Source organism: Cebidichthys violaceus, unplaced genomic scaffold (genome assembly GCF_023349555.1).
Source record: "Cebidichthys violaceus isolate CVI_PGR_0920_01 unplaced genomic scaffold, fCebVio1.0.p SCAF_39, whole genome shotgun sequence".
Taxonomy (NCBI): Eukaryota; Metazoa; Chordata; class Actinopteri; order Perciformes; family Stichaeidae; genus Cebidichthys; species Cebidichthys violaceus.
The window spans coordinates 597103-623363 of record NW_027176583.1 but is presented as its reverse complement, the minus strand read 5'-3'; the positions used below and the strand labels follow the sequence as shown (position 1 = coordinate 623363).

At 46.7% G+C, this 26261-nt stretch overlaps 4 protein-coding genes across 5 annotated transcripts; 2 read left to right on the top strand and 2 right to left on the bottom strand.

Moving 5' to 3' along the window:
* The first annotated feature begins 9473 nt into the window (after positions 1-9473).
* LOC137884591 (Krueppel-like factor 11) lies at positions 9474-12930 on the top strand. Its single transcript, XM_068726444.1, has 4 exons — positions 9474-9645; positions 10464-10739; positions 11124-12060; positions 12325-12930. The coding sequence occupies exons 1-4, from the start codon at positions 9607-9609 to the stop codon at positions 12624-12626; spliced, it is 1554 nt and encodes a 517-aa protein (XP_068582545.1). The 5' UTR covers positions 9474-9606; the 3' UTR covers positions 12627-12930.
* A 1628-nt stretch (positions 12931-14558) lies between these two features.
* On the top strand, positions 14559-16791 carry LOC137884590 (protein kintoun-like). The gene is made up of 2 exons (XM_068726443.1): positions 14559-16480; positions 16560-16791. The coding sequence occupies exons 1-2, from the start codon at positions 14762-14764 to the stop codon at positions 16764-16766; spliced, it is 1926 nt and encodes a 641-aa protein (XP_068582544.1). The 5' UTR covers positions 14559-14761; the 3' UTR covers positions 16767-16791.
* Positions 16792-16932: 141 nt separating this feature from the next.
* On the bottom strand, positions 16933-20016 carry lrr1 (leucine rich repeat protein 1). 2 transcript variants are annotated; one of them, XM_068726454.1, is made up of 6 exons: positions 19739-20016; positions 19472-19648; positions 18678-18776; positions 18234-18486; positions 17673-18147; positions 16933-17582 (listed from the first exon to the last, which is right to left on the bottom strand). In XM_068726454.1, the coding sequence occupies exons 1-6, from the start codon at positions 19829-19831 to the stop codon at positions 17327-17329; spliced, it is 1353 nt and encodes a 450-aa protein (XP_068582555.1). In that variant the 5' UTR covers positions 19832-20016; the 3' UTR covers positions 16933-17326. The 2 variants fall into 2 exon arrangements, with proteins under 2 accessions (XP_068582555.1, XP_068582556.1); XM_068726455.1 differs by having other exon boundaries at positions 19472-19819.
* A 901-nt stretch (positions 20017-20917) lies between these two features.
* si:dkey-13p1.4 (transmembrane protein 151B) lies at positions 20918-26258 on the bottom strand. Its single transcript, XM_068726453.1, has 2 exons — positions 25610-26258; positions 20918-23414 (listed from the first exon to the last, which is right to left on the bottom strand). Exons 1-2 carry the CDS (start codon positions 25736-25738, stop codon positions 21792-21794), a joined length of 1752 nt encoding a protein of 583 aa, XP_068582554.1. The 5' UTR covers positions 25739-26258; the 3' UTR covers positions 20918-21791.
* Between the last annotated feature and the right edge of the window lie 3 nt (positions 26259-26261).

Sequence of the window (26261 nt, the reverse complement as noted above, 5' to 3'; positions counted from 1 at the left end):
GCTTCTGTTCTGGTCGAGACCTTTCCTTCCTCGTGATCTCTCGCACTGTTTCACATATTCTCATTCCTTTTCAAACACAGCCCACACACAACTCAAACGGTCCATTTTACAACAGACCTGCACTCTATGAATGGGACATGGTTTTAAATAAGTTACAGTAGATCTGTCTGTGTTGAGCTGCAGCCAGTGTTTTCTGTGTGCGTCCACGGGAACAGATGTCTGAGCATCGACCTTAATCAAGTATATACTGTTTGCACAGGAAACGGACACGACAGGCTGGTGCAGAGAAGCTGCTCTGTCGGAAGCCTTGCCGCAAATTCCTGCGTATTAGTCACATTACTGGCGATGTCAATCTGATAGATCTGATCATCTATTGAATGGATTGCCATGAGGCTCGGGTGTGCAGGTGAGGTATATTTGGTTATATTTCAACCAACTGGCCATTTTCAATTGTTTGTAATATTTAAATGTCGTTCCTCATGTCACATCCAATGTCCTCTATTTTTGTAGTCACATATGTCATAAGACTGTCTGTAGTCTTCATGGTGTTGCGTGATATGCAGTTTCATTGCAACTTCTCTCACATGGTGAACTGACTTTTCCGAGGTTAAGTTCAGAACCGTTTTGGGTTCTGCCCTCTTAAATTGCACACTCTGATGATACCGTGTACCCGAGGCCGACCAGACCACAAGTGACCTACTTTGATGCTGTTCAAACATTCCAAGTGCAGCTCAAGCCGCAAGCTCTAGTTTGGCACTTTGAGAAAACTAAACAAATTCCTCCTTCAACACCGCAATGCTTCTCAAGTTGACACCGATTTGTCTCGTACCGTATCTGGTATCAGACCGGAGTCACGATAAATATGGTAACGTCTTCAAACCGTCTCCATCAAACATCTCTGTATGTATTTTTAAAAACTGCATTGTCCTCACCGATTGAGTCAGTTTGTTCCAAGTCTTTGTATGATTCATATATTTCCTCTCCAAAGTAAAAAAATCCCTTCTGCTGTGAAGTTATTCACTCGCCAATGTGGTGACATAACAGGAAGTGTATTTTTTATTTTGCCTACTGAAAATATGATCATTTCAATCTGTAAAATATACACACACACCTACTGCACCCACACAGATAAACCATGACCTGCTACTGTTCTCCCAGTGTTTGTAACACTGCTAATAATATGAGAAGCTACCTGAATATATTGTGGAGCGGAGACCACCTTCTGCAGTCAAGCACACCTACAGTCACTGAATTCATCCAAACTTCATTTTCCTATCAGGGTCTTCTTTTATCGTACACACACACACACACACACACACACACACACACACACACACACACACACACACACACACACACACACACACACACAATGACAGTGCAGTTGATACTTATGAAGTCCATTTGCAGCAGTACATCGAGTACACATGAGTCAAGTATTAAAGTGCTCCGTGTGTGTGCACAGCAGCAATGGTTGTGTGTTTGTGTGTGTGTGTGTGTGTGTGTGTGTGTGTGTGTGTGTGTGTGCACAATGCGTGAGCTATCTCTAAAATAAACGCTCCTTCGTCTCAGTGAATGAGAAGTGTCCCTTTATTCAAACACCAAACCTGTCCAAGCCATTAATGCTCCTTTCCATCTGAATAGAAAAGTCAAAATGTACGTAGGGTGTTGTATGTGGCACACCAGGAAAACCTCAAATGTATACAGTTCAGAGTTATTTTTTAGAGATCTGACTTTATGTTGCGTTTATTTGATTATGGGTTTTACGCCAGATGTCGTGACAGCATCTGTCTCTCCCAGGGACGTGCTATAAATGTAATGTCTGTATGATTCCAATCATTTCAAGCATTTTTATAATAAAAATCTCTGAATGATCTCATGTCCTGTTCAAACAGAGGAGACAGTGAGGTGAGGCAGTGACCAGCTGTTCCTCACCTCACACTGTGAATCCTCACTAACTGTTGAGTCTTTTTCTTTCTCATTGTTTGTCACCACTGTGATATCTGTACACTCTTTTATTATATGTCCTTTCTTTACATAGAATAATGTATTTCAAGTGTGTGTAGAACATATTTAGAGTTGCTGATCTGACATTAATAAACCGCAGTGAAAAAGCACAGAGAGGCAAACAGTACCTCTGACTCACTGAAGGGGGCGAGCGAGAGCCCACGGGTCGAGTTTATGCTTGTTCTGTCGTTGCTCTTCTTCTACACTTCTCTTCTTCTTCTTCTTCTTATATATTGCTTTGACCGCGAAAATGTAAGATTCAATATCTAAGCTTAAAAATGTCTCAAAAAACAGTGAAATGTGACCAAATCAACAGCAGTTCATCGTCGGACAGGTAAAGTAACCTTTTATGTGTTTGTTGTTCTCTTTATACATCCGGGGTTGTTACGCAGATTATAGCGGGTGACGCCCGCGAGCGCTCCGCTTCTGAAACGTACCTTATCTATATGTGTGTGTGTAAAGAATGCTGATATGAAATATGAAAAACAACCAGTAGTCAATGTGCAAGCTGCCAGTTGAATGGTGATTGAAGCTCCTCTACTGGGTTCATATATTTGTAAATCTGACTTATGTAGCGTCAGTACCTCGCCGCACGTCACTGGTGTTCACATTTTTCCAGAGGGCGTGTGTGTGGGTGTGCGGGCGCGTTCCAGCGAGCTCGCGCGTGCGGGCGGGCGCGTGCACGCGTTGGAATGACGCATTCCTCATTTGTTTTCATTTGTATTCTCAAAGAGCTCAATGATAAGTCAGTTTGTTTTTGAAATCAGCGTTTAGTTTTCACACCCAGTTGATTATCTAAACAGACCTGAACCATTTACACACCCGAGCAAAGCAGCCTTGTGAAAGATGATTTCTCCACAAATGGACCAAACAGGAGCAAAGATGGACACGTGCACTATCCCAAAAGACGTGATTCTGCCCATAGTGAAACGATTCTTCCGGTCAACATCTGTGGTACAGTGGAACATGATAGCTGCAGAGATCTGGGACTCAGACACACAAGCTAAACTGGTTGATATGTGTACTGGATTCGTACAGACAATCTCCACAGTCATCCTGAGAGATCTCCTGCCAATGCTAAAGAAGGACAAAAGTGCATTTGAGGCTAAAGTAACCGCAGCTTTGGAGAACCTCACCACTGGTATGGGAGACTCCCTCACTGGTAGCTTCGCTGCAGCTCTTCGTGTACCAGAAGAGAAATGTAAGAGTGCTGAACAACTGGCAGCGCTGATCAACAGCGAAGTTGCAAAGAAGGTACAATCGGTCGCATCCGTGGCCATCGACAGCTCTGTTTGGCCCACACGGCCAGCCATTTTTGTCAATGGCACCATGTCCAACACAACTTGTCTTCATCACATGGTGTGTCATGCTGAACAAATTCTGAAAAGACATTTACGTAAGCTGACACTGTGTTGGCACAAAACACATTCTGAGATTGTTTCACCACGAACCCTGGAAACAGAAGAACCTGAGGAATGTGAATCATCTCAGAGCGTAAAATCGTTGATCTGTGTTCCATTAGCGACTAAAGCCGTGGGTGAGGTCCTCATGAAATGGTCCGGTGAGACACCAGACAGCCAACAAAAGACTGGAAATGCTCTCCTGCCCCTCAGCATATCTCTGGATGCTCACTTTGCAGCGTTTGAAATTGTCAACGGCATAATCACTGACCTGCACGGCAGGGAGCAATGTGGCACGCCGACGCCTCACTTTAACACGTGGTTAATACTGGAGGAGGTGAGCACGTTTTTGGCTTCAGGGGACGCACACTCAGAAGATATCAACGTTCGAAAACGCAACTTTTTCAAGTTCGTTCAAAATCGTTTTGAAAGAATCCTGCCAGAGCTGAAGAGCGAACAAACGACAAAAGACACAAACTTCCTCGTGAGTCTGAAACGGCAAAGAATCGCACAAGATGGAGCTGGTGACTTCATTCTCCTAGGAGCTGTTCCAGATACTCCCAGCCCCAAATGTGAAGCAAGCCGTCTGAGCATTGTGAGAAAGCAGCCGTCTTCTCGAGTCGATTTTGAGACCTTCAAAGAAGATGTCGACCGCTTGTTTAATGACTTAAACCCGTCGGGGAAACCTGCAGCAAACGTTCGTAAATCACTGGAACTCATGACGTCCAGTGACGACATCGAGAAGTTCTCAAAGAAGCTGACGGCTAAAATGTACGACCATCTGATGGCGGGCCCGGCGTATCGGATTCCCACGATTCAAACCGGTAAATATCTCTCTGACTGTGTCATCTCTGAGGTCAGGAGGGAGGTGGATGCCACTAAGTCCGCCTTTTCGCCTGAAGTTCTGTATGCCACGACGGAGGACACGGTGGGAAAGTTCTTGCAGCAGGTGCTGCTCTGGTTTGAGAAAGAGCCTTCAGAAAGAGCAAGTCACAGAGACGAGGTTTCTGGTGCACTCACCGAAATCCAAGACTTAATCGCAGCAATGCTGACCCCGCCCACCTCCCCCGAGCAGGAGCCCCCTCAAGACGTCCACGGTAAGACTACAGCGTCCTCTTGTTTAGGTCTTGCACCATCCGCTGGTGATGAGGCCACCTGCCATGACCTTGACGGTGGCGTGTTGAATTCCAAGTGCCAAGTGCGTGTTGATGTTCCGCGTCACAAAACGGATGAATCTTCAAATCCAAAAGAGAAGCTCTTCCCGGAGAGTTTGGTCGACAGCCTCGTCACTACTCTGTTGAAGAAATCCTCTCGCAAAACCAAACGCAGAGCGCCGGTCGCAGACGTCGACGACTTCGTCAGAAGCGTGTCGGACAAGCTGCGGAAGGAGTTCGGCGTGCCGACGTCCGCCGCCGCCGCCGCGAAAGTCGCCGACGCCGTAAGTAAAGTCAACAAGGCCGTCATCAAAGACCTGGAAAAGGAGTTCGGCTCTCGGGAAAACCTGCTGAGATGTGCAACGGCGTCAAACAATGCATCTTTTGAGGACGCTGTAGTGAAGAACGTGAAGATCCGTCTGACCGCCCTCCTCAGCCCACACCCAAAGAAGTCCGCCGTTTCCAGGGTTTTTTCAGCAGTGAGGGAAAACTCTAACCAAGTCTTTGGAGCGGTCCGTCAGTATGGTCCCCTATTCGTTGTGTTTCCACAGAGTCTTCCGGTTCTTCAATTTTAATAAAACTTTAAAAACATATTTTCATTTTGGTTGTGTAATCCTCTGCTGGTATAAATATTAATCTCTGATTCTAAGAAAACAGATTGGTGAATGTTTGCATTTCTCATTTTGTGGCTCAGCTTGATTTAAACGGCACAAAAAAATGACTTTATTTGACCAATAACTGGTTTTATGTTTTATGCTTCCCTTTGTGCTAGCGAGGTTGGGTCTAAGTAACACAGTCCAATGCAACTAAATGAGCTTCACGACGCACGTTGTGATCTTTTGTTAACACTGAAAAGAGCTCAATCGGTCTCCAATCTCCATCGCTGCACAAAAGCAGTGAATTATAGGTATGCATGAACATTAAAAGCATTCAATAAAATGTGACCTGAGTCATTTGCAGACTTGAAATGGACCAGGGTTCAATACACTACTTTGGGTCTCTGAACGGAGATGATGAATACAACAGTATGTACGTTTTTAATAGAGCATCGTATGGAGAGCCATAGCAGCAGAATAACATATTCCCCCTGCAGCCAGACAAGCAAAATCAATAAGTACAATACAATATGAGGACACCAAGATATAGCAGGTATAATCATTACAGTTCAAAAGTCACTCGTGGTTAAAAAACATACAGACATTTGTTCCAATGTTTCCAAAAACAAGAAGAACACTTTGTGTCACTTTGCGTCGGCTCACTTAAGGCCAATAAAATAATGTCGTCCTGACTCAGACTTTTCATTTTGATGAAATGTATTCATCAAAATGCATTTCAGCCTCCTGCTCCTCACCACTGATGTATAAGTCTATCATGGTGAAAACTACAACCAAGAAGGACGACAAAAAGCCCAAACTGAACCAGCATGCAGGGCTAAATGAGCTAATGAAGGAAGCATTGAAGCACCTTTCCTTTGCATTTAGAGAATTCAAACGCCTCCTATCGCTCAGCTAGGAACCTTTCCTAACCGAAAAAGGACGACTCCACCGCAGCCAGCGTCTCATAGCAACAGATGAGAATCCCATTCCGACCAATCAGGAGCCTGCTGCTTGTAGAGGAATCCCTGTTGTCTCCCCATTCAAACGTGTAGCAGAGGAGAGGGTGGGGCTCACGAGTGTTGCGCGCGGCACACAAAGCGTCCCTCAGTGGAGTGTTGACTGTAAGAGATGGCTCCAGCAACAGGCCGTCTGTGGTTCGTTGTCAGGCAACCTGCACACAAAAAATGTTGTCCAAAAAAAATCTCTGCGTTGGCTCCGTTCCAGCAATGACTGATCATCTGATCTGATTTGACAGAAACCAAAGATTGTTGACGTTTAAGAATCCGAGGCTATAAACCACGTCGGTATACGAGGCATCGCTCTCTGCAAAAATAAAATGACTATCATCTGTTCACCCTGGTTTAAAGCCTTAACCTCCTCCTGATTGATTAAGACCACTCGACCTTTTGACCTTCCCACATAGCGTTTGCAGCATTATCCGAATGTTTTGTTGCCATGCTATTGAAATGTGGTTTTGTTTTTCACACTTAAACACAAAGCCGAAAGCCGTTTTTGCATTAATCTGAAATTTAAAAAAAGCAATCAAAGAAGGCTACAAAAAGAGGAGTGGAAGGAAGGAAGGAAGGAAGGACGGATGAAGGATCCTTACTCTAGAGGTTGTCTACACTACCTGGGAACTTGTTGCTTGCTGTGCCCTTTCACCGAGATGCCAGCTTGTAGCGGTGGTGTGGGCGGAGCTTGACAACTGGGTATTTGGACAACATTGCCATTATCTTCTGTGAATAAGATACCATCACTACATCTTGTGAAGTTATCATGAACAAAATGTATTTCAGAGGCATAAGAGCCAAGTGACAGCAGATTATCGTCAACAATAATCTGAAGAATTCAGTTTGACTCTTGATTCCGTCGCGACAAACATGTGAACCCATTGACCAGAGATTTCACAACTGTTTCCTGTCCCAATAAACGTATAAAATCATGAAAATAAAACTAAAAAGGGAATAATCAAGTGAGTTGTGTGGCTCTTCTGTGATCTAGTTGAGGTATTACCACGTCGACAGCTCTCTTTAAACATGTTATCAACATGTAATGCATTTTCAGCCCTCAGTGTGAGTTTGGTCAAAATTGACTGAGACTTAAGTGTGTGCTCTTACACGAATGTAAAACAATGTAAATCTAAATGTATGAACTCAGGATATTCTTTTTAACTAATATGAACTCATAACATTAGTATGTTTTGTGTTGATTGACGTTCTATGGCTGCCTGTCAGAGCTCAGGGGCTTTGGGTGATATATTAAATCCTGCTGGGGCACCTTCCCCCCTGTTTGAGTCCGCTCTGGGAGTTCCTGAGTTGGGGGAGTCGGCCGGACAGGGGAGGTGTGCATGTGGAGGCCCAGATAGGGCCAGCGTAACCTTTCCTCCAGATTCCATAACTGAGTTGAAGCGGCCTGCCCCACTTATATCACAAACAGGCTGCCGTGCTTAGGCCCCGCGCTGCCTGTCATGCCGGCACGCTAACGCGTTTTTTTTCCTTTCCTCGTAACTCCTCCCTCACCCGCTCTCTTCTCGCTAACTGCTTGGCACTGCAGCCATGCGCCTGCAAACGGTGCCAAGCCCTCGCTGCTCCCTGAGGTCATGCTTGTGTGAGTCATACTGAGGCACACGGCCTCCGCTAGCAGCCCAGGCGCTGCCAGGGCCGGGCTAACACACCTGCTTTTCCTACCTTCTGCGGCAAACAAAACACCAAATTACCAATTTCATGCCAGGTGTGACCGTGAGGTCATAGGAGTTTTGTTTATATATAGAAGCAGGGAATATCAGAGACGGAATATGAAATATCATGAGTCTGATGCTCGTAGAAAAATGACAAATCAGGGCTTCCAGAAATGCATTAGGACTTTTCTCTTTGCCTAATTGCAGTTGGTGATATAACAGCACATGTAGGTCAAGGCCAATTTGAGTTTGACATGTGCTCGTGGGAATGATCTCATCGAAAATTGTCAGACAATAGGCCACAGGAAAAACAGCCCAACATGCATTACCTTTACATAAAGTTTAAAGAATATGTTTAGTAACAGGAGAACGAAGCACAATATCCCTTTTCTTAGTGGAGTGCATCTGTGCACTTGAATTCCCATGAGAGTGAATTTGTCTGCAAATGTAACAGTAATAATATAAATCAAAACTCTAATATAGTGCACACTTATATAATGGGTCACTGAGGTTGGCTCCACCCCAGAATGCCTTAAAGAGTGGCGACACCCACAGACAAAACAAGTGTGAAAATCACGCGAAATCATGCCAAGAATAGGGTATATAAGCTATATATTTGATAATTTGTATTATTTATAATTGGTGGTCTGTCCTGGCTGACCTGATTTGCTGCAAAATCACATTGAAACGTAGTTTTTCATACTGACAGTGATACATTATTACACCGGTGACATGGTCATGGGCTACAGTGATAACATGGATACAAGAAATAATTTAACTCACTATAAATCTTATTGAGTATGTGGTTTGTGCAATGTGTTCATTCAAGCACTTGTTTATCTGCTTTTCCTGTGAGAAAGCTGCACAAACAGCTCAGAAAAACAAGACAGAAACTCAGCTTCAACGGGACACTGGTGTTGCATTCAGGTATTGTGGGAAACGTGGGACAAATAACTTTCGCCTTGCGCTCCTCGCTTTCAAGTGGACAGTAGAGCTTGGCATTTTTCCCCTGGCAAGTAGAAATTAAATGCAATCAAGTCAAGCGGAATATATCAATTTATTATACTCTAAAAACATAATCCTGTGTTTATAAAGTGTTATAGTCAACGTAGCCTTATTAATATAGAAAAAAGAGATTCTGTGTCGATTATTTTTTACTTAGCTGCCTTGTAGTCCTGGCACTTAAGCTATATTTGCAATTCCTCTCTATCAAAACATATCAATAACACTTTATGCTCAGCGATTATCTCCGTTAACGAAACATTTTTTCCTTCCTGGGTGATTTGTACGATGTTATTCCTACAGCCCCTGAACGCAGCATAGACTGGATCGACCTTTCGCCCAGTTAGCGGATGGCAGTTCATCGGGTTTACCCTGACACTGCTGACTCTCGCGGACACGCCCACCAACGGCCACGCACCCTATTTCCTCCAACCGTGCTGCGAGCACGCACTGTTCACGCGCTCCCCGCCCTCCCATTGGCCGAGGCTCCGCACACACTCAATTGTGATTGGCTCAGTGTTGCCACCCCGCCGGTGCGGTGTTGTGAGTTTTGTTTTCCTTTTTTTTCTTCTTCTTCTTTCTCTCCCCCACCCTCCCACCTCCCCCCCCAGTGTTTTACACACACAGCTGAGAGAAAAGGGAGTCAGTCAGAGAAAAACGCGACCTCAACCCTACCCCGGTACAGGCAGCAGCTCTGGCAACCGCCGTCTCTTTGTTCTGTTCGGGCTCTGACAACCGCAAAGTGACATTTAGACATTTTGTATTCCTCAATGCCATCGCGAAAATTTACAGAAATGGACTCAAACGAGGTGAGATTTTCTTTTTTACATTTTTTTGAAAGCTGTTTACGTTACTTCAATTTGGGCGCGACATTATTTTTTTTTGCCGTCCAGCAAACTACTCACCTGTTTACAGATTGTTATATGTCAGTACTAACGCTGTGTCGTAAGCTAATTCAACATATTTAACGTTAAACAAATCTCATTGATATCAGTCAAGTCAGCGGCGCAGCGGAGCCAAATCAACCAAAATCTGCACCCTGTGTAATAATGTACATTCTTTAGGTAGCTAATTACCTCCACGTATTCATGGCCATCTCTTAATTTAACTTAAACAAGTAGCGATGTCATTGATGACAAATGATCAAATCGGGTTGCGTGTCTCGTGGAGGATCGGTAATGTGCTTTGTTCGCCGTAAAAAAAAAGAAAGAAAGTGTGTATTAAAGTTATAACGTAATTAACAGAGGTTACTTCCTGATGCGAACCCGCTTCATGGGGATTTCACGTCGCTCATCTCGGCAGCACGTCACTGTTTGGTCTATATTTGGCGATGGGAGGCGTCCTGGCTGCGAGCCAGAGGCGGTGCATGCTGGGCTGGGGTGTAGCCCCCCCCCCCCCCCCCTCTCTCTCTTATTGGCAGCATCGTGCAGCTTGAATGGGAACTTTAGATTGGGGAACAGTGACAGAGCAGACCTTACCTTTTTGTTTGCATTTGTGCCGCGGTCACATCTCGGTCAAAGTTTGAATCGACAAAGCAAATTACCCCCGATAACCCAATAAGGAGGCACCAGTACTTTCATTTTGCTTCCTTTTTGTCTGAAGCTTATTTATCGTTTCCTTTTTTCAGACTGAGTATATGGATCCTTGCGGGTCCTACGCAAAGAGAAGGAGGCACGACAGCGAACAGTCTGTCCCCGGTGGAACCTGTGGCCTGGAGTACACTGACCTGGAGGCCGCCGAAGCGCTGGTGTGCATGAGCTCCTGGGGCCGGGGCCACTTCCTCAGCAGCCGGCCAAACCCCTGCAAGCCCAGGCCCCTCACCCCAGCTTCGGACTCCTGTGACTCCCTCATGCCGTCGGAACTTCCAGAGCCCCCGAAGGACTTTGTGTCCCTCTCCTCCCTGGTGAGTGGCTTCTCATGCTGTACGGGTGTCAAACTATATATATAATAATACGTAGGTTAGTAGCCTCTTAATAACAGCAGACACTGACCAGGTTCCCTTGATGTGAATGTGGAGAGATAAGTGTGGGATCCTGGTTTATTATGTGAGACTCGGGCAGGTGAGAGGTGCTGCAGCAGGACACGTCCTGATCCTGTGAGGAGTGTCTCCTCTCTGTCATAAAAATCACAGTTTATAGCTCTTTATAACTCTGATTGATCATTAGTCTTGTGTGTACCTGCTGTACTTGTCTCTGCAAACACGTCCCACCTGTACATCTTATGACCACGTCATCAGGGTACACCGGTTAACCCCCTCTAATGCTCTCCCCTCCCTTCTCTTTTCCAGTGTATGACTCCCCCTCACAGCCCCAGCTTCGTTGAGGCGCTCCAGTCGAGCTCTGGCCCGGCCGTGTCCGGGCTCCATCAACCTGTCCCGGCACCCGCTGCCGAAAAGACGGCCTCCCTCCCTCCTCTGCCACGGCCCTGCAGAGCCATGGCGACCAGCGTCATCCGCCACACCGCAGACGGCACCCACTGCCAACACCGCATTCCAGTGGCCCCCGATCCAAAGAAAACCGGAGACACGGTAACGGCTGCAGCGGTCTGCCTGCAGCAGCAGCAGCAGCAGCAGCAGCAGCAGCGTATTACAAAGACTGAGATAACCACGCCTCCATCTACTCCTCTCACACCCGCATTATTCGCCTCAAGAACAGAGCTGCACGCCAGTCCCTCTAAACCCTGTTTGAACAGTGTCTCCACCCCCACTCCTGTCAACATGCGACTGCAAAGCAGCCCACCGACTCCCGCCGCCCTGTCCCCTCCCTCAGTCCCCAGCCCTCAAATCATCTGCCAGATGTTCCCCGTCAGCAGCCAATCAGGTATAATCTCCGCCTTCATCCCCGGTGCGGTTCAGACATCCAATACTGGGATTCGAACCGCCGCCACGCCCATCCTCCCCCAGCCCGCCTCGGCTAACGCCTCCCCCGTCCAGCAGTCCCTCATCGTGGGCTCGGCGATGCCCCAGGGCACGGTGATGCTGGTTCTCCCTCAGTCCTCTATCTCTCAGGCCCCTCACTGCTCTCAGACGGTCATGACTCTGGGCAACACCAAGCTGCTACCTCTGGCCCCGGCCCCTGTGTACGTGCCAGCGGGGCCCAGCTGCGGTATAACGGCAACAAAGATGGACTTTTCCCGCAGGAGAAACTACGTCTGCACCTTCCCGGGCTGCAGGAAGACGTATTTTAAGAGCTCACACCTCAAGGCTCACCTGAGAACACACACAGGTGAGGGTTCACGGCACGCACACACACACACACACACACACACACACACACACACACACACACACGTGTGTTTGGTTTGGTTGATGCTCGTGAGGATGTGGAAAAGAATTGGGACCACGGATGAGTGTTGCATCCTGTTTGTAAAACATTCCTTTCTTGGCGTTGTTGTTGTTGTCGATGAACAGAAAGTGAGCTCATCGTTAATCTCTTATGACTGCAATCTGACTCCCTGCTCTCTCTCCCCTCCATGTTTCCCTCCCTTAGGTGAGAAGCCGTTCAGCTGCAGCTGGGACGGCTGTGAAAAGCGGTTCGCCCGCTCCGACGAGCTCTCCCGTCACCGGCGGACGCACACGGGCGAGAAAAAATTTGTGTGTCCCGTGTGTGACCGGCGATTCATGCGCAGCGATCACCTCACCAAGCACGCCCGCCGCCACATGACCACGAAGAAAATGCCCTCCTGGCAGGCCGACATCCGCACCCTGAACAAAATGGCCGCCGGCAAAGCGCCTCCCCCGAAACCCGGCCTGGCCACGCTAAGCATGCTGGTACCTGCCGGCTCAAAGTAGACAATGGACGCCCGCTGTCCTACCCGAGATACCACAGGGACACAGGGATCAGCCAAGCACACACACACACGGCTGCTGCTATTTTACTCATGGGAATGACAGAAAAACATGCACTGGACTCTTTTATTCCTCTACTGCTCATTTGTACATTTGTCTTTAAAGGATTCTTTTGTTTACTTTGATATATTTGATAATATCAATGCACTCTTGCCAAAGCCTTTGTATGAAGTTTGTCTTATACATTTCACCTTCCACCCCTCTTTCTTTGTTTGTGTTGATATTGAGATATATATATATATATATATATATATATATATATATATATATATATATATATATATATGTCTAGGAATGTATTGTTTGTTGTACTATGAAATGCATTTATTTGTCATTTTTGGGAAAACATGCAAACATGATATGAATATTAACCATCAGTACTATGATTATACCTTGATTATATATCTCCCTGTCTAGCTTTTCATATTATTTAATACATATTTGTAATAAAAAAACAGATTAAGTGAGTCATTTCTTTGTGCTTTTTTTGTGACTTTTCTGATGTCTTATTCCGGTAAAAACTTCTGGTTTCTCTGGGATCTCGGAATAGTCAGCAATCTTTCCCACAGTGGTGCCGGCCCACATCCTGTGTGCGTCACACTGTGACTCCTCCCCCCCACCCCACCTCCACCGCCCTCTTTTGGTCGATTGGCTGAATGAAATTCGGTGTTATAAAAGCTCTTTGCTGAGACCATCTAGGGGCATTGTGTCCCGCTCATTTGCTGGGAGCCAGATTGTTGATGAGTCAGCAGACAGCACAGGTTTGTTTGCCTTGATTCTGAAGTTTATTAACTGATCACATGACCCCGTCCCACTGTCACACGGGGACGAGGAGGCGGTGGGGCTGTGGGGCTCTTGCATAATAAAGGAAAATCTGGAAAAGCATGTCTTGTTTGTGTGCTTAGTGGTTACAAGTTCTTAGTAATGTCATAAGCACAACAATTACTGTGAAGCACACGCAATTCTTAGTTCTCGGGTTCCCTCCAACAGCGCTACAACGACACACACATTTACTTTTTATACATATTTGTAAGTAAAAGCTTACTATAGATTATAAAGGCACAACACAGTGCAGCAGTTAGAATGTAGGAGTAAAACATCATATATAACACTGTGGTAGATGGTGTACAGTCATAGTTTAATGTATAGATTGTAATGTAGTAAATGTATTTATGCGAAATTAGCAAATTAAAGGAGGAAGATTGCTTGTTCATAACCATCCTTGGTCATATAAATTATTAACGTAGAAGACGTTTTTCAGCTGGAGAAATTAGGAGGATGCAAGTGGAAAATGTGTGAATTAAACAATAGAAAGAAACCCGTTAAGATGCTGCAGAACCACAGAGTGGTTCAATGTGCTGCTGCATCCATCCATTCATCCATCCGTCCATCCATCCATCCGTCCGTCCATCCATCCACCCATCCTCTCTCTCACCTACACATCCATAAGCAGTGGTCTTACACCCAGTAACAGCACAGCCCTTCCAATCAGACAGTGAGGAATATGAACTGTTGGGGGTGCGACCAATCGCTTCTCTTTCCTGCACATCCGCCCTTTTGCCTTACTGACCGACTTTACGCACACTGGCTCTCTGCCACTCGAGCGGTGATCTACAGCGACATCTGGCGGCGGAATTACGTCATTTTACGAGAACATTTACTGGATTCAACTTTTATTTTGAACTAAATTACATTATTTTTCTTATGATTATCTTTATTCAGTTAACTATTTTCATTAATTTATCAAATCTGTCGGATCTAAGCAAAGCAAAACAAACAGTTTCACCCGGAAGTGTTTCCTTGTTGCACCAAAGAGTTTCATGTTGCTATGGCTACATCAACACAACCAGGACGGTTTGCTGGAGGTCCAAAACTAGGTAAACAAACGGACATTGACTTAAAACGACGCCAAATTCTGCATTTTTCCACCCCGGCCAGCTCGTACCACCTTTTAGTATTATTATTAATATTAATTAGCTCACTTCTGGACTTATTTCTTGGACGTTAAGCTCACGAAAGTTGTGTTTCCGCCAACTTCATCCGCCTCAGTGACCTTATTTCTCCTCGCAGTCATCAGCATGGAGGTTGGAGATAAGCTGAAAGAACTTAACATGACAGGAGATGAAATTGACCGACTGACGAAGGCGCTTAAAGACGAGAAATTCGGGGAAATGCTGCGCAGTTACGCACACGAATTATCGGACCCGGAGAATAAGAAAAGGTACGAAGAGGAGATCAAACTTTTGGAGAAGGAGAGAGGAAACACGATTGAGTTTATCCACCCGGAACCGTTTCGGTGTCTCAGGACGAGTGTGAACGGCAAGCAGAAGTGTTTCATCAACATCTGCGCCAGTGGAAAGGTTGGCAAGCCTGAGTGTAAATGCGGGGTGTCTGAGGACGGCCGCAGAGGACGGTGCTGGTCCCTGCCTCACAGCCTGCACCCAGGGAGACAAGACACGGACCCCAAAGGGAACAAGATCGTGATCTATGACGTGATCTTCCACCCGGACACCGTCCACATTGCGAGCAAAAACAAGAGATTCATGGACACGGTGGACAGCACCGCCATCCAGGGAGTCCAGGATGCTTTCAAAGTGACTCTGGATAAAAACAATGTGAGGGAGATGAGCACTAAATACAAGGGGGCCCCTCAGCCGTGTGTCATCCGAAAACCCATACCTGGATACAAATCCAAGGAGCCCTCAGAGGAGCCTGACCCTCTTGCATTCCCATACCCAGATGAAAGAAGACCCACCATGCACCGGCAAACGAGGCCCACAGAGTCGCCTGCAACACAAAACAGCAGCGATGCTGAACCTACAAGCTACAGCATTCAGCCGGAGCAAGTCAGAGAGCCCACCAAGCCAAACTACACAGTCAAATATCGATCTGTTGTGGATCTACAGGACTTCAGATGCTCCAGGGACTCTGCCCAAAGCCCCAGGCCCAAAGAGATAGTGGTCACCATCTCCGTGCCGCTTCTGAAGGCGGCCTCAGACGCCAGCCTCGAGGTGAAAGAGAGACGGCTGCTGCTGGCGTCCCGGAGACCAGCCTACAGACTGGAGCTGCCCTTAGCCTACCCTGTGGATGAAGACAAAGGAGAGGCCAAGTTCAACAAACAGAGGGGACAGCTTACAGTCACACTGTCTGTTCTTTCCTCTGATGAAGCTTTTGAGTCAGCCGGAGGGTCTGCTCAGACTAGTGTCAGTGATGATGAGGTAGAGGAGGAGAAACGAGAGGTGGACGAAGAGGAGGAGGAGGAGAGGGAAAGCAAGAAAAGTGAAGAGGAGCAAAGAGCTGTTGAGGAGGATTTTCAGCAGCAGACAAGGGGAGAGAAAGTTGAAAAAGAGGGTGAGCCTGGACAAGGAGAGGAAGTAGATGAAGGAGTAGTGGGTGAGAAGGAAACACGGGAAGGAGAACATAGTGGCGAAGAAGAGAACATTGGTTTGGGGGAGGAGGCAAAATGGAAAAAGGAGAATAGAGAAGGCCAAGAAGGTGTGGAGGAGATATTGAAAGAGCAGAAACAGGAACATGAAATAGAGGTTGGAAACTCTAACTTACAGAGAAGGCAGCAGCCTGAAGATAAGGAGGACTCTGGTCTAAGTTTTCAGCGGGAGGCTGTCGGTGTTTCCCTGCCTGATCACAGCAGGCTGGTGGTCACACCAGAAACGGATAACCAGCTCGTTTTAATCCCCGCTGAACGTTTGAGCTGCGACGAAAAAGAGGGAGAAGTCCATCTGAACTCTTGTTCGGAGTCACCGCCCAAGATGAAGACTTCAGACATCAAAGAGGAGAAGGTGAGATGCATCCTAAATAAATAGACGAGGAGGTGAACGTGTGCGCTCCAGCTAAGCCGTCTGTATTTTTCCTTCGCAGGCGGAAACAGACGCTGCATTTCTCGAGAATATCGACCAAGACGACCGGCCAACGGCGCAAATCCTCCACAAAGCAGAGCACGGCAGCGAGCCGCCACCGGTGTTCTTAAGGGAAATTGATAAAGATGGAAACGAAAAGATCATCAGTGACCACTCCACCTCTGCTGGGTTCATCTTCCAGAACTCCCTGATGTACGAGCTGGACTGAGGGTGCAGAGGAGGTCTGTGAAGTGGCTTTTCTTGCAGGTTTGAATGCAAGTTACGTTGTTAAATACAACAATAATAAAATGTTCATATTCTCAAAACCTGTCACTTCATTCAAATGCATGACACATAAATCATTTAAATGTCTCTGAATAAACCACTTAGGACAATAATGTGAATACTTTTATTTTATTGCATTTTTTTTTCACATGAATATAAAAAGTTGTGGGTCATTAGCACAGTAAAAACTCCCTTTAGCCGACGCCCACGGACCCTGAGGCACTGTGTTCAGGAAGAGCCTCCAATGGATCTAATTGTAGGGGAGCCTGCAGTCTGCTCTAAGAGGCAGGAAGGACGATGAGTAACTGTCATGTTGCGTCAGTGTGGCTGCCCGCTATCATCCGGTAAAGTCTGTGCTATTCAGTTACAGGTGGAGCAGTTAAGTAAGGAAGTGCAATATAAGCTGAATGCGAGTGTAAAACAGGCTGCTTCAAGCACTTTTAAAGCCTAGTAGAGTCAATATCCTACTTTCATTTGAACAACAAAAAAAGAGTTTGTTCCTCCTCATCTGATTCCTCTCTGGAGCGAGTTGTCCAAGAACTCGGAGTAGCAGGAGAGGGAGCAGTAGTGCTGCTGCACCGGAGCGTCCGTGCCCCCCATGTCGTCCACCAGCACGACCGTGTGGGACACCTGGTGCAGGTTCATGCTGACCGCCGTCTCGATGTAGAAACTGATGCAGACCCGGCCGCAGTCGCACAGCTTGGCTACTTCGAGGTCCCGACACAAGTGGGCGGGGATGAGGTGAGGTCCGTACGGTAACCTGCGAGGTGAAGCAGAGAGGATAGAGTTGGGAGGCTGCTGGGAGCACCACAGTGAAGATACAGTACGGTATACCGGGGTCAAGTCTAACCTGAGGTTGGCCACGGCTCTGGAAGCCATCTCTTGAAGAGGAAGTGGGAACGTGAGGTTCATCGTGTGGTCAAGAGGGTTCGGTTGGACAAACGGATTCCCAAACAGGTCCAGGTTCTCCAGACTGAGCTTACGGAAGTCCGAGGGCAACATGGCTAGCTGGTTGTGCGCCGCCGACAGGAACCTCAGCTTGGAGAGTCGGCCCACGTGGAACGGCAAGCAGACGAGCTCGTTGTCGTCCAGCTTGAGGTTCACCAGTTCCTTGAGCTGGCAGAACTGAGCGGGGAGGGACTGCAGTCGATTCTGGCTGAGGTCCAGGAGCTGCAGGGTCCGCTGCAGGGTGGACAGGCAGAGGGCCTCGCTGAAGGCCTCCAGGTGGTTGTTGTGGAGGACGAGCTCAGAGAGGCAGCCGAGGTCCCCGATGGTGGCAGGGAGCTTCTTGATGTGGTTGTTGCTGAGGTCCAGCTTTCGGAGAGCTGCAGAAACAAAAAACAAAGAAAAACAACTTAATCCAGCTACGGAGCATTGCACAAAGTATCGCATAAAGTTAAACTCATTCTACCTTTGAGAGACAGCATCCGCATGTCCACCCGGGACAGTTTGCAGTAGGAGACCTGCAGCTGCTCCAGAGAGTAGGGAAAGCTGGAGGTGAGGGGGTAGTCCTTCTTGGAGACGATGGAGAGCTTCTTCTTGGGCTGCTCTACGTCTCTGGCGCGAACGGGAGTGAGCGTGGAGAGAGGAAGGCTGCTCGCGTCGCTTCCTCTGTCGGCCAAACGAGCCGCCGAGAGGAAGTTCTTCAAGCTGTTGGCATCAGCCTACGAATAAAAAAGGAGTAGATGAAGATACGGGCGGATTAATGGATTCAGGCATCAGCTGCAGTCAAAACAACCGAATGCGTCTCAGTGGATAAACGAGTAGGTCGAGTCTTGTGACATTCTATGAAGTTGCTTCATCAGGAAAAACCACACACTCCTCACTTCTAAACCCTGTGGTACTCAGACCATACCTTGCTCAAACAAATGTCAACAGCAGGTTCCTTTAGTCTCACGGTGGCCTTGCCTTCCTCCACAAACCAGGTGAAGAACTTCTCGATGTTGTCTTTCAGCTGCAGGAGAAAGTTGGCAAAATGTCAGCAATGGAAAAATACATGACCCAGCAAGTGTGGACGGGAACACTGAAAGCCTTTGAACCTTTTTCCTCAACGCGCAGGTGTCTACAGAGCTACGGCGCTTTTAAATCAGAGGCTCCTGAAGAGCACCTGAAGGCAGCATTTGCGAACATGAAAACCATACTATATATGAGTAATAGAGGAATAAAAAGTAAACATATTGAGTGGCATGGGTTTGAGTCAACTGAAAACCAGAAACACAGGCAAAGTTGCTGGAATGTGTTGCTAATGCAATGTTTAATACTGTTTAAAAAAAGTTACTGTAGAAACCTGACGAACAATATGACATGAAGATCATTTACCGTCTTATTGAACTATACTTATTGAAAAAAAGCATGTGCCTGACCTGTACGCTGGATGTACCATGTTGTGTGTCAAAATGTTACAGTATCAACAAGGTGCATCAACTCTTGTTTAGAAGACTTGTGAATAATAAAATAAACATATACGGTCAAATTCAGCCATTGCTATAACTTTTAAAAGCCTCTGTTTATGTAACTGTGTGATGATGAGGTTACTCCTTTTAGACTTCAGCCATGAAATGCTCTTTGAGTGATGAATACAGTTCCCTGGTATTCAGTTCAGTACGAACAATCATCAACAACAACAGCAGCAGCAGCAGCAGCACAGACCTTGTACTTGGAGCCTGCTCTGTCCTTCGCGGTGCAGATCATCATGTAGATGTTGCAGCGTTGATTCGTCTTGTCCGCATGCTTCCCGATGGACAGCACCGCTCTGGTTCCCTTCCCTCGACTTTTCATCCCAAACGAGGGAAGCATCCGGTTCACCACCTCGACATCGCACTGCAGCTTCATCACAACCGAGTAGAAAAAACAGAAACTCCTGAGGTCCCGGGCTTAAGGCCGAGTCAGTGTTAAACTAAGGGTTTAAATTCATACCAGAGGGGGAAGAAAAAAAAGAAATGAAACTTCCGCGGAAAAAGCGTCCTGGAGCTCCCCGGCGGGCACAACACACACGTCCGTCCCCGTCATGGATGTCAACAAGCTGGTCTCCACCGAGCCGCGGCGGCATCAGACCGGCCGTCGAAGACACCACACACAGCCGGTAGACCGAGTCTACAGTCGGGCAACCGCGGTGAGTTTGACGGTATCTGGACACATTGTAAAAAGCCCCGGATGGTTCTCTGTTGTCGGCGAGTTAGCTGCTGTTAGCAAGACATCGCTCGCGCGCGCGTGGGAAGTGACGTCATGGAAGCGCTCGGGGCCCTGGCTGGCGCGCGTTTAGCAGCGGGGGGCGGAGCCTACTTCCATAGTCGGACGTTTTTAATAAACAATATATAAAACGTACATTTATTCAAGCACTGTACAGTTCTGAATAACACAATAATAATACTTGTATTAATAATAATTCATTATTAATAATTAATGAGCTGCTGCACTTGATTACTTACTATTTATTTAGAAATATATACATTTTTAATTTAAATAAATCAATGTGGTATATCTATGTATTATTATATTATCATATATAATATATATATATATTATTATTATTATTATATTATAATGATGTATTATATGTCTTAGCAATAGCGGCATCTAGTGGTCAGCAGAAAGAGGAGGGAGATATCGCTGCATGTATTTGACAGCTGGTGTTACTTTGTAGATTTTCAAAATAAATCACACGGTCATCTTATAAACATGATGCATTACAATGCTACACATACTCATTCATACATCGGTGATAATAATCCCGAGAAGCAATACACTGTGTAGTATTATAACAGTCTAGAATTATTTTGGTCTGATAGTACTTCTGTACTTTTTCTTGTAATGGAGTGTTTTTTGAAGTATTGCTTTTATCATAGTGAAAGTATAGTATTGCTTCTATCTTGCCCAGATGGCAACAACATTCTGCATTCACACTTTTGCTTGCATAAATGGTATATTTGTACCACAAAGAATGAAGTCAGTGCAGTCATTCCAGTGCTTCCTTCCTTCTAGTTGTACTTGAGGAACCAGTGAGCTGAGAGTATCTGTCGCCTCAGATCAACATGATCACAGGACAAACTTATCTCTTCTTCTTCTTCTTCTTCTTTTTATTCATCAGCACACACACAACAGGGACCGTATACATTTGTTTGCGACCCATAACTTGAAATATAGAAATTTGCAACAGTGATATGATTCAACGTATGATTTAATCAACGGATTTGAGTGAATAAAACGCCACATCATTCCCTTCAATCTGACACGGTACAAGTCACAATACTGCTCTACAAAAAGAATTCGTCAGGACTGCTTTTATTGCTTACATTTTGACATTCAGTTCATGTTCTCATCATATCCCTCAACAATAAAAGCCTCGTGATGTTGAATAAAAAGTCTTTGGAAAAACAAACAAAACAGAAAAAAAAATGTCTTTGGTTTCACTATAAATCAACTAAAAGACAAAAGCGTATGGTAATGACATGCAACTTTACTTTATTCTTTATTCTTTATTATTCTCACCTCTAAGTGGCACAATCCTCACACACATTATAACACACACAAGGTCAATGTAAGGTCAGTGTGACGTTTTGCATCCTGTGATTTTTGAGAAATGTGAGTGATGAAAACGGTAGGATGCTGATGTCATGCAGTTTTCATGTCTCAGTGGCACGTGTGCACCATTTAATCCGGTTATTATTGTGGTTATACACGCTGCAGCTGACGGCCCTGCAGAGGTGATGCGTTCAGATTCAGGTCTGTTGTCATAGAGACAATTTAACTGTAATAATATAGACGTGTGCAATTCAACGCGAGGATTCTTTGACCTGTTGGTGACTGTGTTAAAAAATAGAAGTGACTAGTACTTCACTTACAGTGGGATTTTCTGAAAGAGCTCCATGCGTCTTCATTAATGTCATTCTGTCTATGGAGCAGACCAACATCATCCATCATTCCTGGTTTGAATCTTATCTCGACTCATCAATAAGTGTCTCTGTGTCCCTCACAGATCCGTCTCCACGCAGGACGACCCCCTGCGTATGTAATACCGCCTCACGTCCCTCCCGTCCTCGCCGCCACGGCCCTCAGACCGATGCACGATGAGCACCGGGAAGAACCGGGCGTCCCTATAAGTCGGCGGACTGTCGCTGAGCGCCAGCCGGCTGGAGTCGGACCGGCAGCACTGCTCGTCGGCGCAGCAGGGGTCGGTCAGGTTGCTGCTGTGGCTCCTCCACAGAGACACGGTGCGATGGGAGCCGTACATGCGGCAGAGAGAGAACCGGGACGTGTCCGAGGACGGGTGCGAGCGCAGCAGCGCTCCCCGGCAGGAGAAGATGGAGGAGCAGCTGGAGCTGGCGATGGTCCTCCTCCCGCCTCCTCCGTCTCCTCGTCCGTTCGGCTCCTCGCATTGCTCGCAGTCCTCCTGGCTCTGCAGAGCGCCGTAGCTCTGAGCGGCCTGGCTGCTGTCCAGAAGGAAGCAGTTTGAGGACGAGGTGCATTCGGTGTCTTGTAATGAGTTGGAGTCCGCTGTGCTCATGTTTATCAGCATGGCCTCTGAGTAGCTGGGAATCACCTGACGGTTACAGCGTATGTGCCACTCCATCTCAGTGCTGTCCAGCGTGTCTACTCTGGGAATACCGCAACCAGTATTATTCCCCAGAGGCCTGTCTTCATCTAGAGGAGAGGCGCTGTACTCTAGCCCAAATAGTTTCTCTATGCGGTAGTGCACACAAGCAGTGCGGTACTCTGTCAGCACTCTCAGAGGCCAGGACAACATCAGCAGAGCTGCCAGCCAGAAGGCGACCTGGGAAGTGTACCAAGGCATCCTCTCTGGGTCCACATAGGCTATCAGGTTTTCTCTGAAGTCCACGTTCTTCAGCTGCATGCCCTCCCTGGCCTCCATGTAGTCGTCCAAACCTTCAATTTCAGAGAAGAACCTGGCTCTCTGGTTGAGGTAATCGTTTTCTGGACCGGCCTCCGTGAAGCTGAAACATTTGGTGAAGCGCAGGCGAGTTGCCGGAAGTCCCTCCAAGCCTCTGAGGTCGCGCGATACATCTTTCATCCCGCAGTGGCTGTAGTCAAACTCGCCCTCGGCCACGTGGGTGTTCACTCTCTCGTGGTACACCTGCGTGGTGGTGTACGCGTCCCCGTTGCGGTATCGAGTGACTTGCCGAGTCCGCCGCACAAAGTGGTAGCTGATGGCCTTCCACCATATGCAGGGTTGGGCCTGTCTCATCCGCAGCACGCGCTCATACACGCTGTCCACGTCCGCTTTGCTCTGCAGCTCGCTCCGGGCTCTGCAGTGCCAGCACTCCACCACGTACAAGACGTAGAGGATGAGCAGGAAGGCCAGAGGGATGTAGATGTAGCCGTCAGAGCAGGGGCTGTCGTGGTAGATCATCGAGTGTCCTCCGACGCTCATCCCAGAGGCCCCCCGCAGGGAGGAGGTGAAGGAGGCCGTGAAGGAGGAGGTTAGGGCGGAGTTGAAGCTGATTTTGGTGACCCGGGTCAGCTGACACCAGGCCACCGCGCCCAGGCAGCTGTACATGAGCAGAGAGAGCAGCAGGCAGCGCCAATGGGACTCCCGGCAGATGCAAGCGCCCAGGGACTGCTTCACCGGACGCTGCTGCAGAGAGAGAGAGAGAGTAATGAGAAAAGGGTACTTAGAGCAATGAGGCTCTGAAAGCTGGCAGTGACATGCAGTAGAAATGCAAATGAACGTGGCTCCACTTTGGACGGCCAAGCTTTCCCATACCTAAGCACAAAGTAAATCAAACTCAAGAAAGCTCACAGGAATTCAATTACACCACCCAGTGTCCCCGGCAGGCTGTGAGTCAAAGCAGACATATGTAAATATTGAGAACGTACATAAATGTTAGCTGAGATGTCTTCACACATCTTCCTCTGAAATGAATTGACTGTATATTGCACATGGGCTAATGTACTAGCTGGTAAAGTTGTCACGTTAACATCACACTTATAATCGCACTCGTGTATACGTAGACAACATTCCTAAAAACATTGGAGATTAAAATCCATTGCAGAAAATGAAAAAATAAATGAAACATTTACCTCGTTCATCAAGGAAAAACTCCAAATATTTCTGGGTCCAAATGTAAGGATTCACTGCTTTCCCCTGTTTAATGTTTTTTTTTATGAAATACCTTTAAGTTTTGGACTGTTGGTAAAAAAATCTAAAACATTTGTGGCACTTAAATTTGTGACGTATTTTACATGTAATGTGGTATTTTTAAATTCAGATTTTGATTCTTTTAGTCAAGAAAAAAAAATCTGAATCCTTCTCCCAGCACTGCTTAAGTACACACACACACGCACGCACGCACGCACGCACACACACACACACACACACACACACACACACGCACACGCACACACACACACACCTCTGGTCTACATTTATATGCTGAGTATCGGGTGATTAGCTCCGGGCAGACGAACAGAAACAGAAAGTGCTTACATTCAGCAAAGACACAATGGCCTCAAGCTATTTCATCAGCAACACTAACAGTGAAAGAAGCCGGAGTGTAACCCTTTGTGCACAAAAAGAGCAAACCAGGACACGTCTGATGTGTGCAGCTCTTACTTTGGGAATTTCACACGTTCAAAAGTATTTTGGTCCCATCTTGTCAGTCACATTTATCATAACTTCTACACGTCTTTATGGTACTTTCTGATATATTTTTGCTTTTTGTGGTGACAATCGTCCCCATGAGATCCTGTGTTCTTTGTAGACTATACCTCTGGTGTTTTATGGAGTGAAACAATTTATGCTGACAACCAGCCCATCCATTACTGCGCTGACACAGGGGTAGGGATGTCACTTTGCGGGTTCCACCTCAGTTATTTATGGCGCAAACTGGGATGCAATTCTTGTGTACGAGAGAGAGGATGGCATTCAGTAGTCCAGGCCTCTGGACTGCAGACATTACACGCTATACATACAGTTTAGATGTGCAGGAGTCTCACTTTAAATAGTGCTTCTTAGTCAAATTTAAGGTTATACCAATCCAAACAATATAAGCCCTAATAAACTACATCTGTTGGCTGAAGATAAATAGGACGCTTGTGGGAAAAAACACGAGTTGCTTGTAACTAAATTGTACTTTAATCTAGTCCGCAGTACAAAATAGGACCTGGCAGTTCCATGGACAATGGCTGTGAGGTAAGACAACTCGTGCTCTCTTACTATCTGTGCACGGCTGGCTGCACACAGCCAATCCCCCAGATGGAATCACAGTAATCATTCCGTGACAGTAAAGACAGAGGGCATTGTGGAGCAAACACAGACGCGTTGCATGTACAACACTCCATCAAAACTTTGAAATCGTGGTCCGGCTTTGCAAAAAATATTTGTTTGCTGGCTTGACGACTCTCTTTGGGAATGTTATGCATGCGTTTGTGAGAGTGTCTTTCCACATCAATGGATTTCTACTGCCACCATGTGAAATGGACTATTCTGACATGTCATCAAGCAGAGAGGCTGTCTGGCTGCAGGTGGAAGCATTTGCACTATGATGGCACAGGGATGATGTCAATATAGTATTTATTTTTCCAGTGATCACAGAAATCAAATATGTTTAATATCTACATTTATCTACAGTATATTTAAAGGCAATAATAAGCATAAGCGTAAGCAAGTTGCACTTAAGAGTGGGCTTATTTGTAATGCACAACAATAATGGTTTGGTTCGTCATTGCTGTTATTTGTTATACTTTTCTGATTCATTTATAAGAACCGCTACCATTTAAAAAAAATATGTTTTAATGTTTATATTTAAGCTAATGAATGACTACACCTACCTCCTCCAGGACATCACTCTCAGCTGGTGAGTCCTCCTCCTCCTCCTCCTGCTGCTGCTCCTCTCCCTCAGCATCATTGGGAGCGCTGGCCGCCGCGTCCTCCGCAGAGTCCGGATCGGAGGAGAGCATGCTGCACTTGTCGCATGTCAGGGAGAGATGATGAACTCACTCCTTCTTGCTCCGTTTCTCCCGGGTTGCTCCCCCTTTGTGCGTCCCCTTCAGCCCCACGCCGTCTGGGCCGGAGCCAGCGGGCTGCTGCTGCTGCACGGAGCGGGGATCCCTCGGTGGTCCCGCCTGGCCGGACAGAGGGGGGCGGGGTTGAGGGATTTCACCGCAGCAAAGGCAGCAGAGGTTGACCATTATGCAGTAAGCGAGGCTTGTTGTCAATGGCCACTTTCAATTATCTAATACAAATCAAACATAACAGAAAACGTCACTGCGCAATGTTGATCCAGATGATCCAGATGATCCAGATGTCGGTGCCCAGTGTCCCGGAGAAGGGAGGAGGATACCGCGAGACATACAGCTGAGGTAGGAGGTAAACCCTGCGCGTGACACGGGATAAATCAGCAAGGACACATTAACATATTTCCCAACAACTTCAGATACATCGCGTGTGCCTTCCAAGCCTCTAAATATCCTATTAATATTC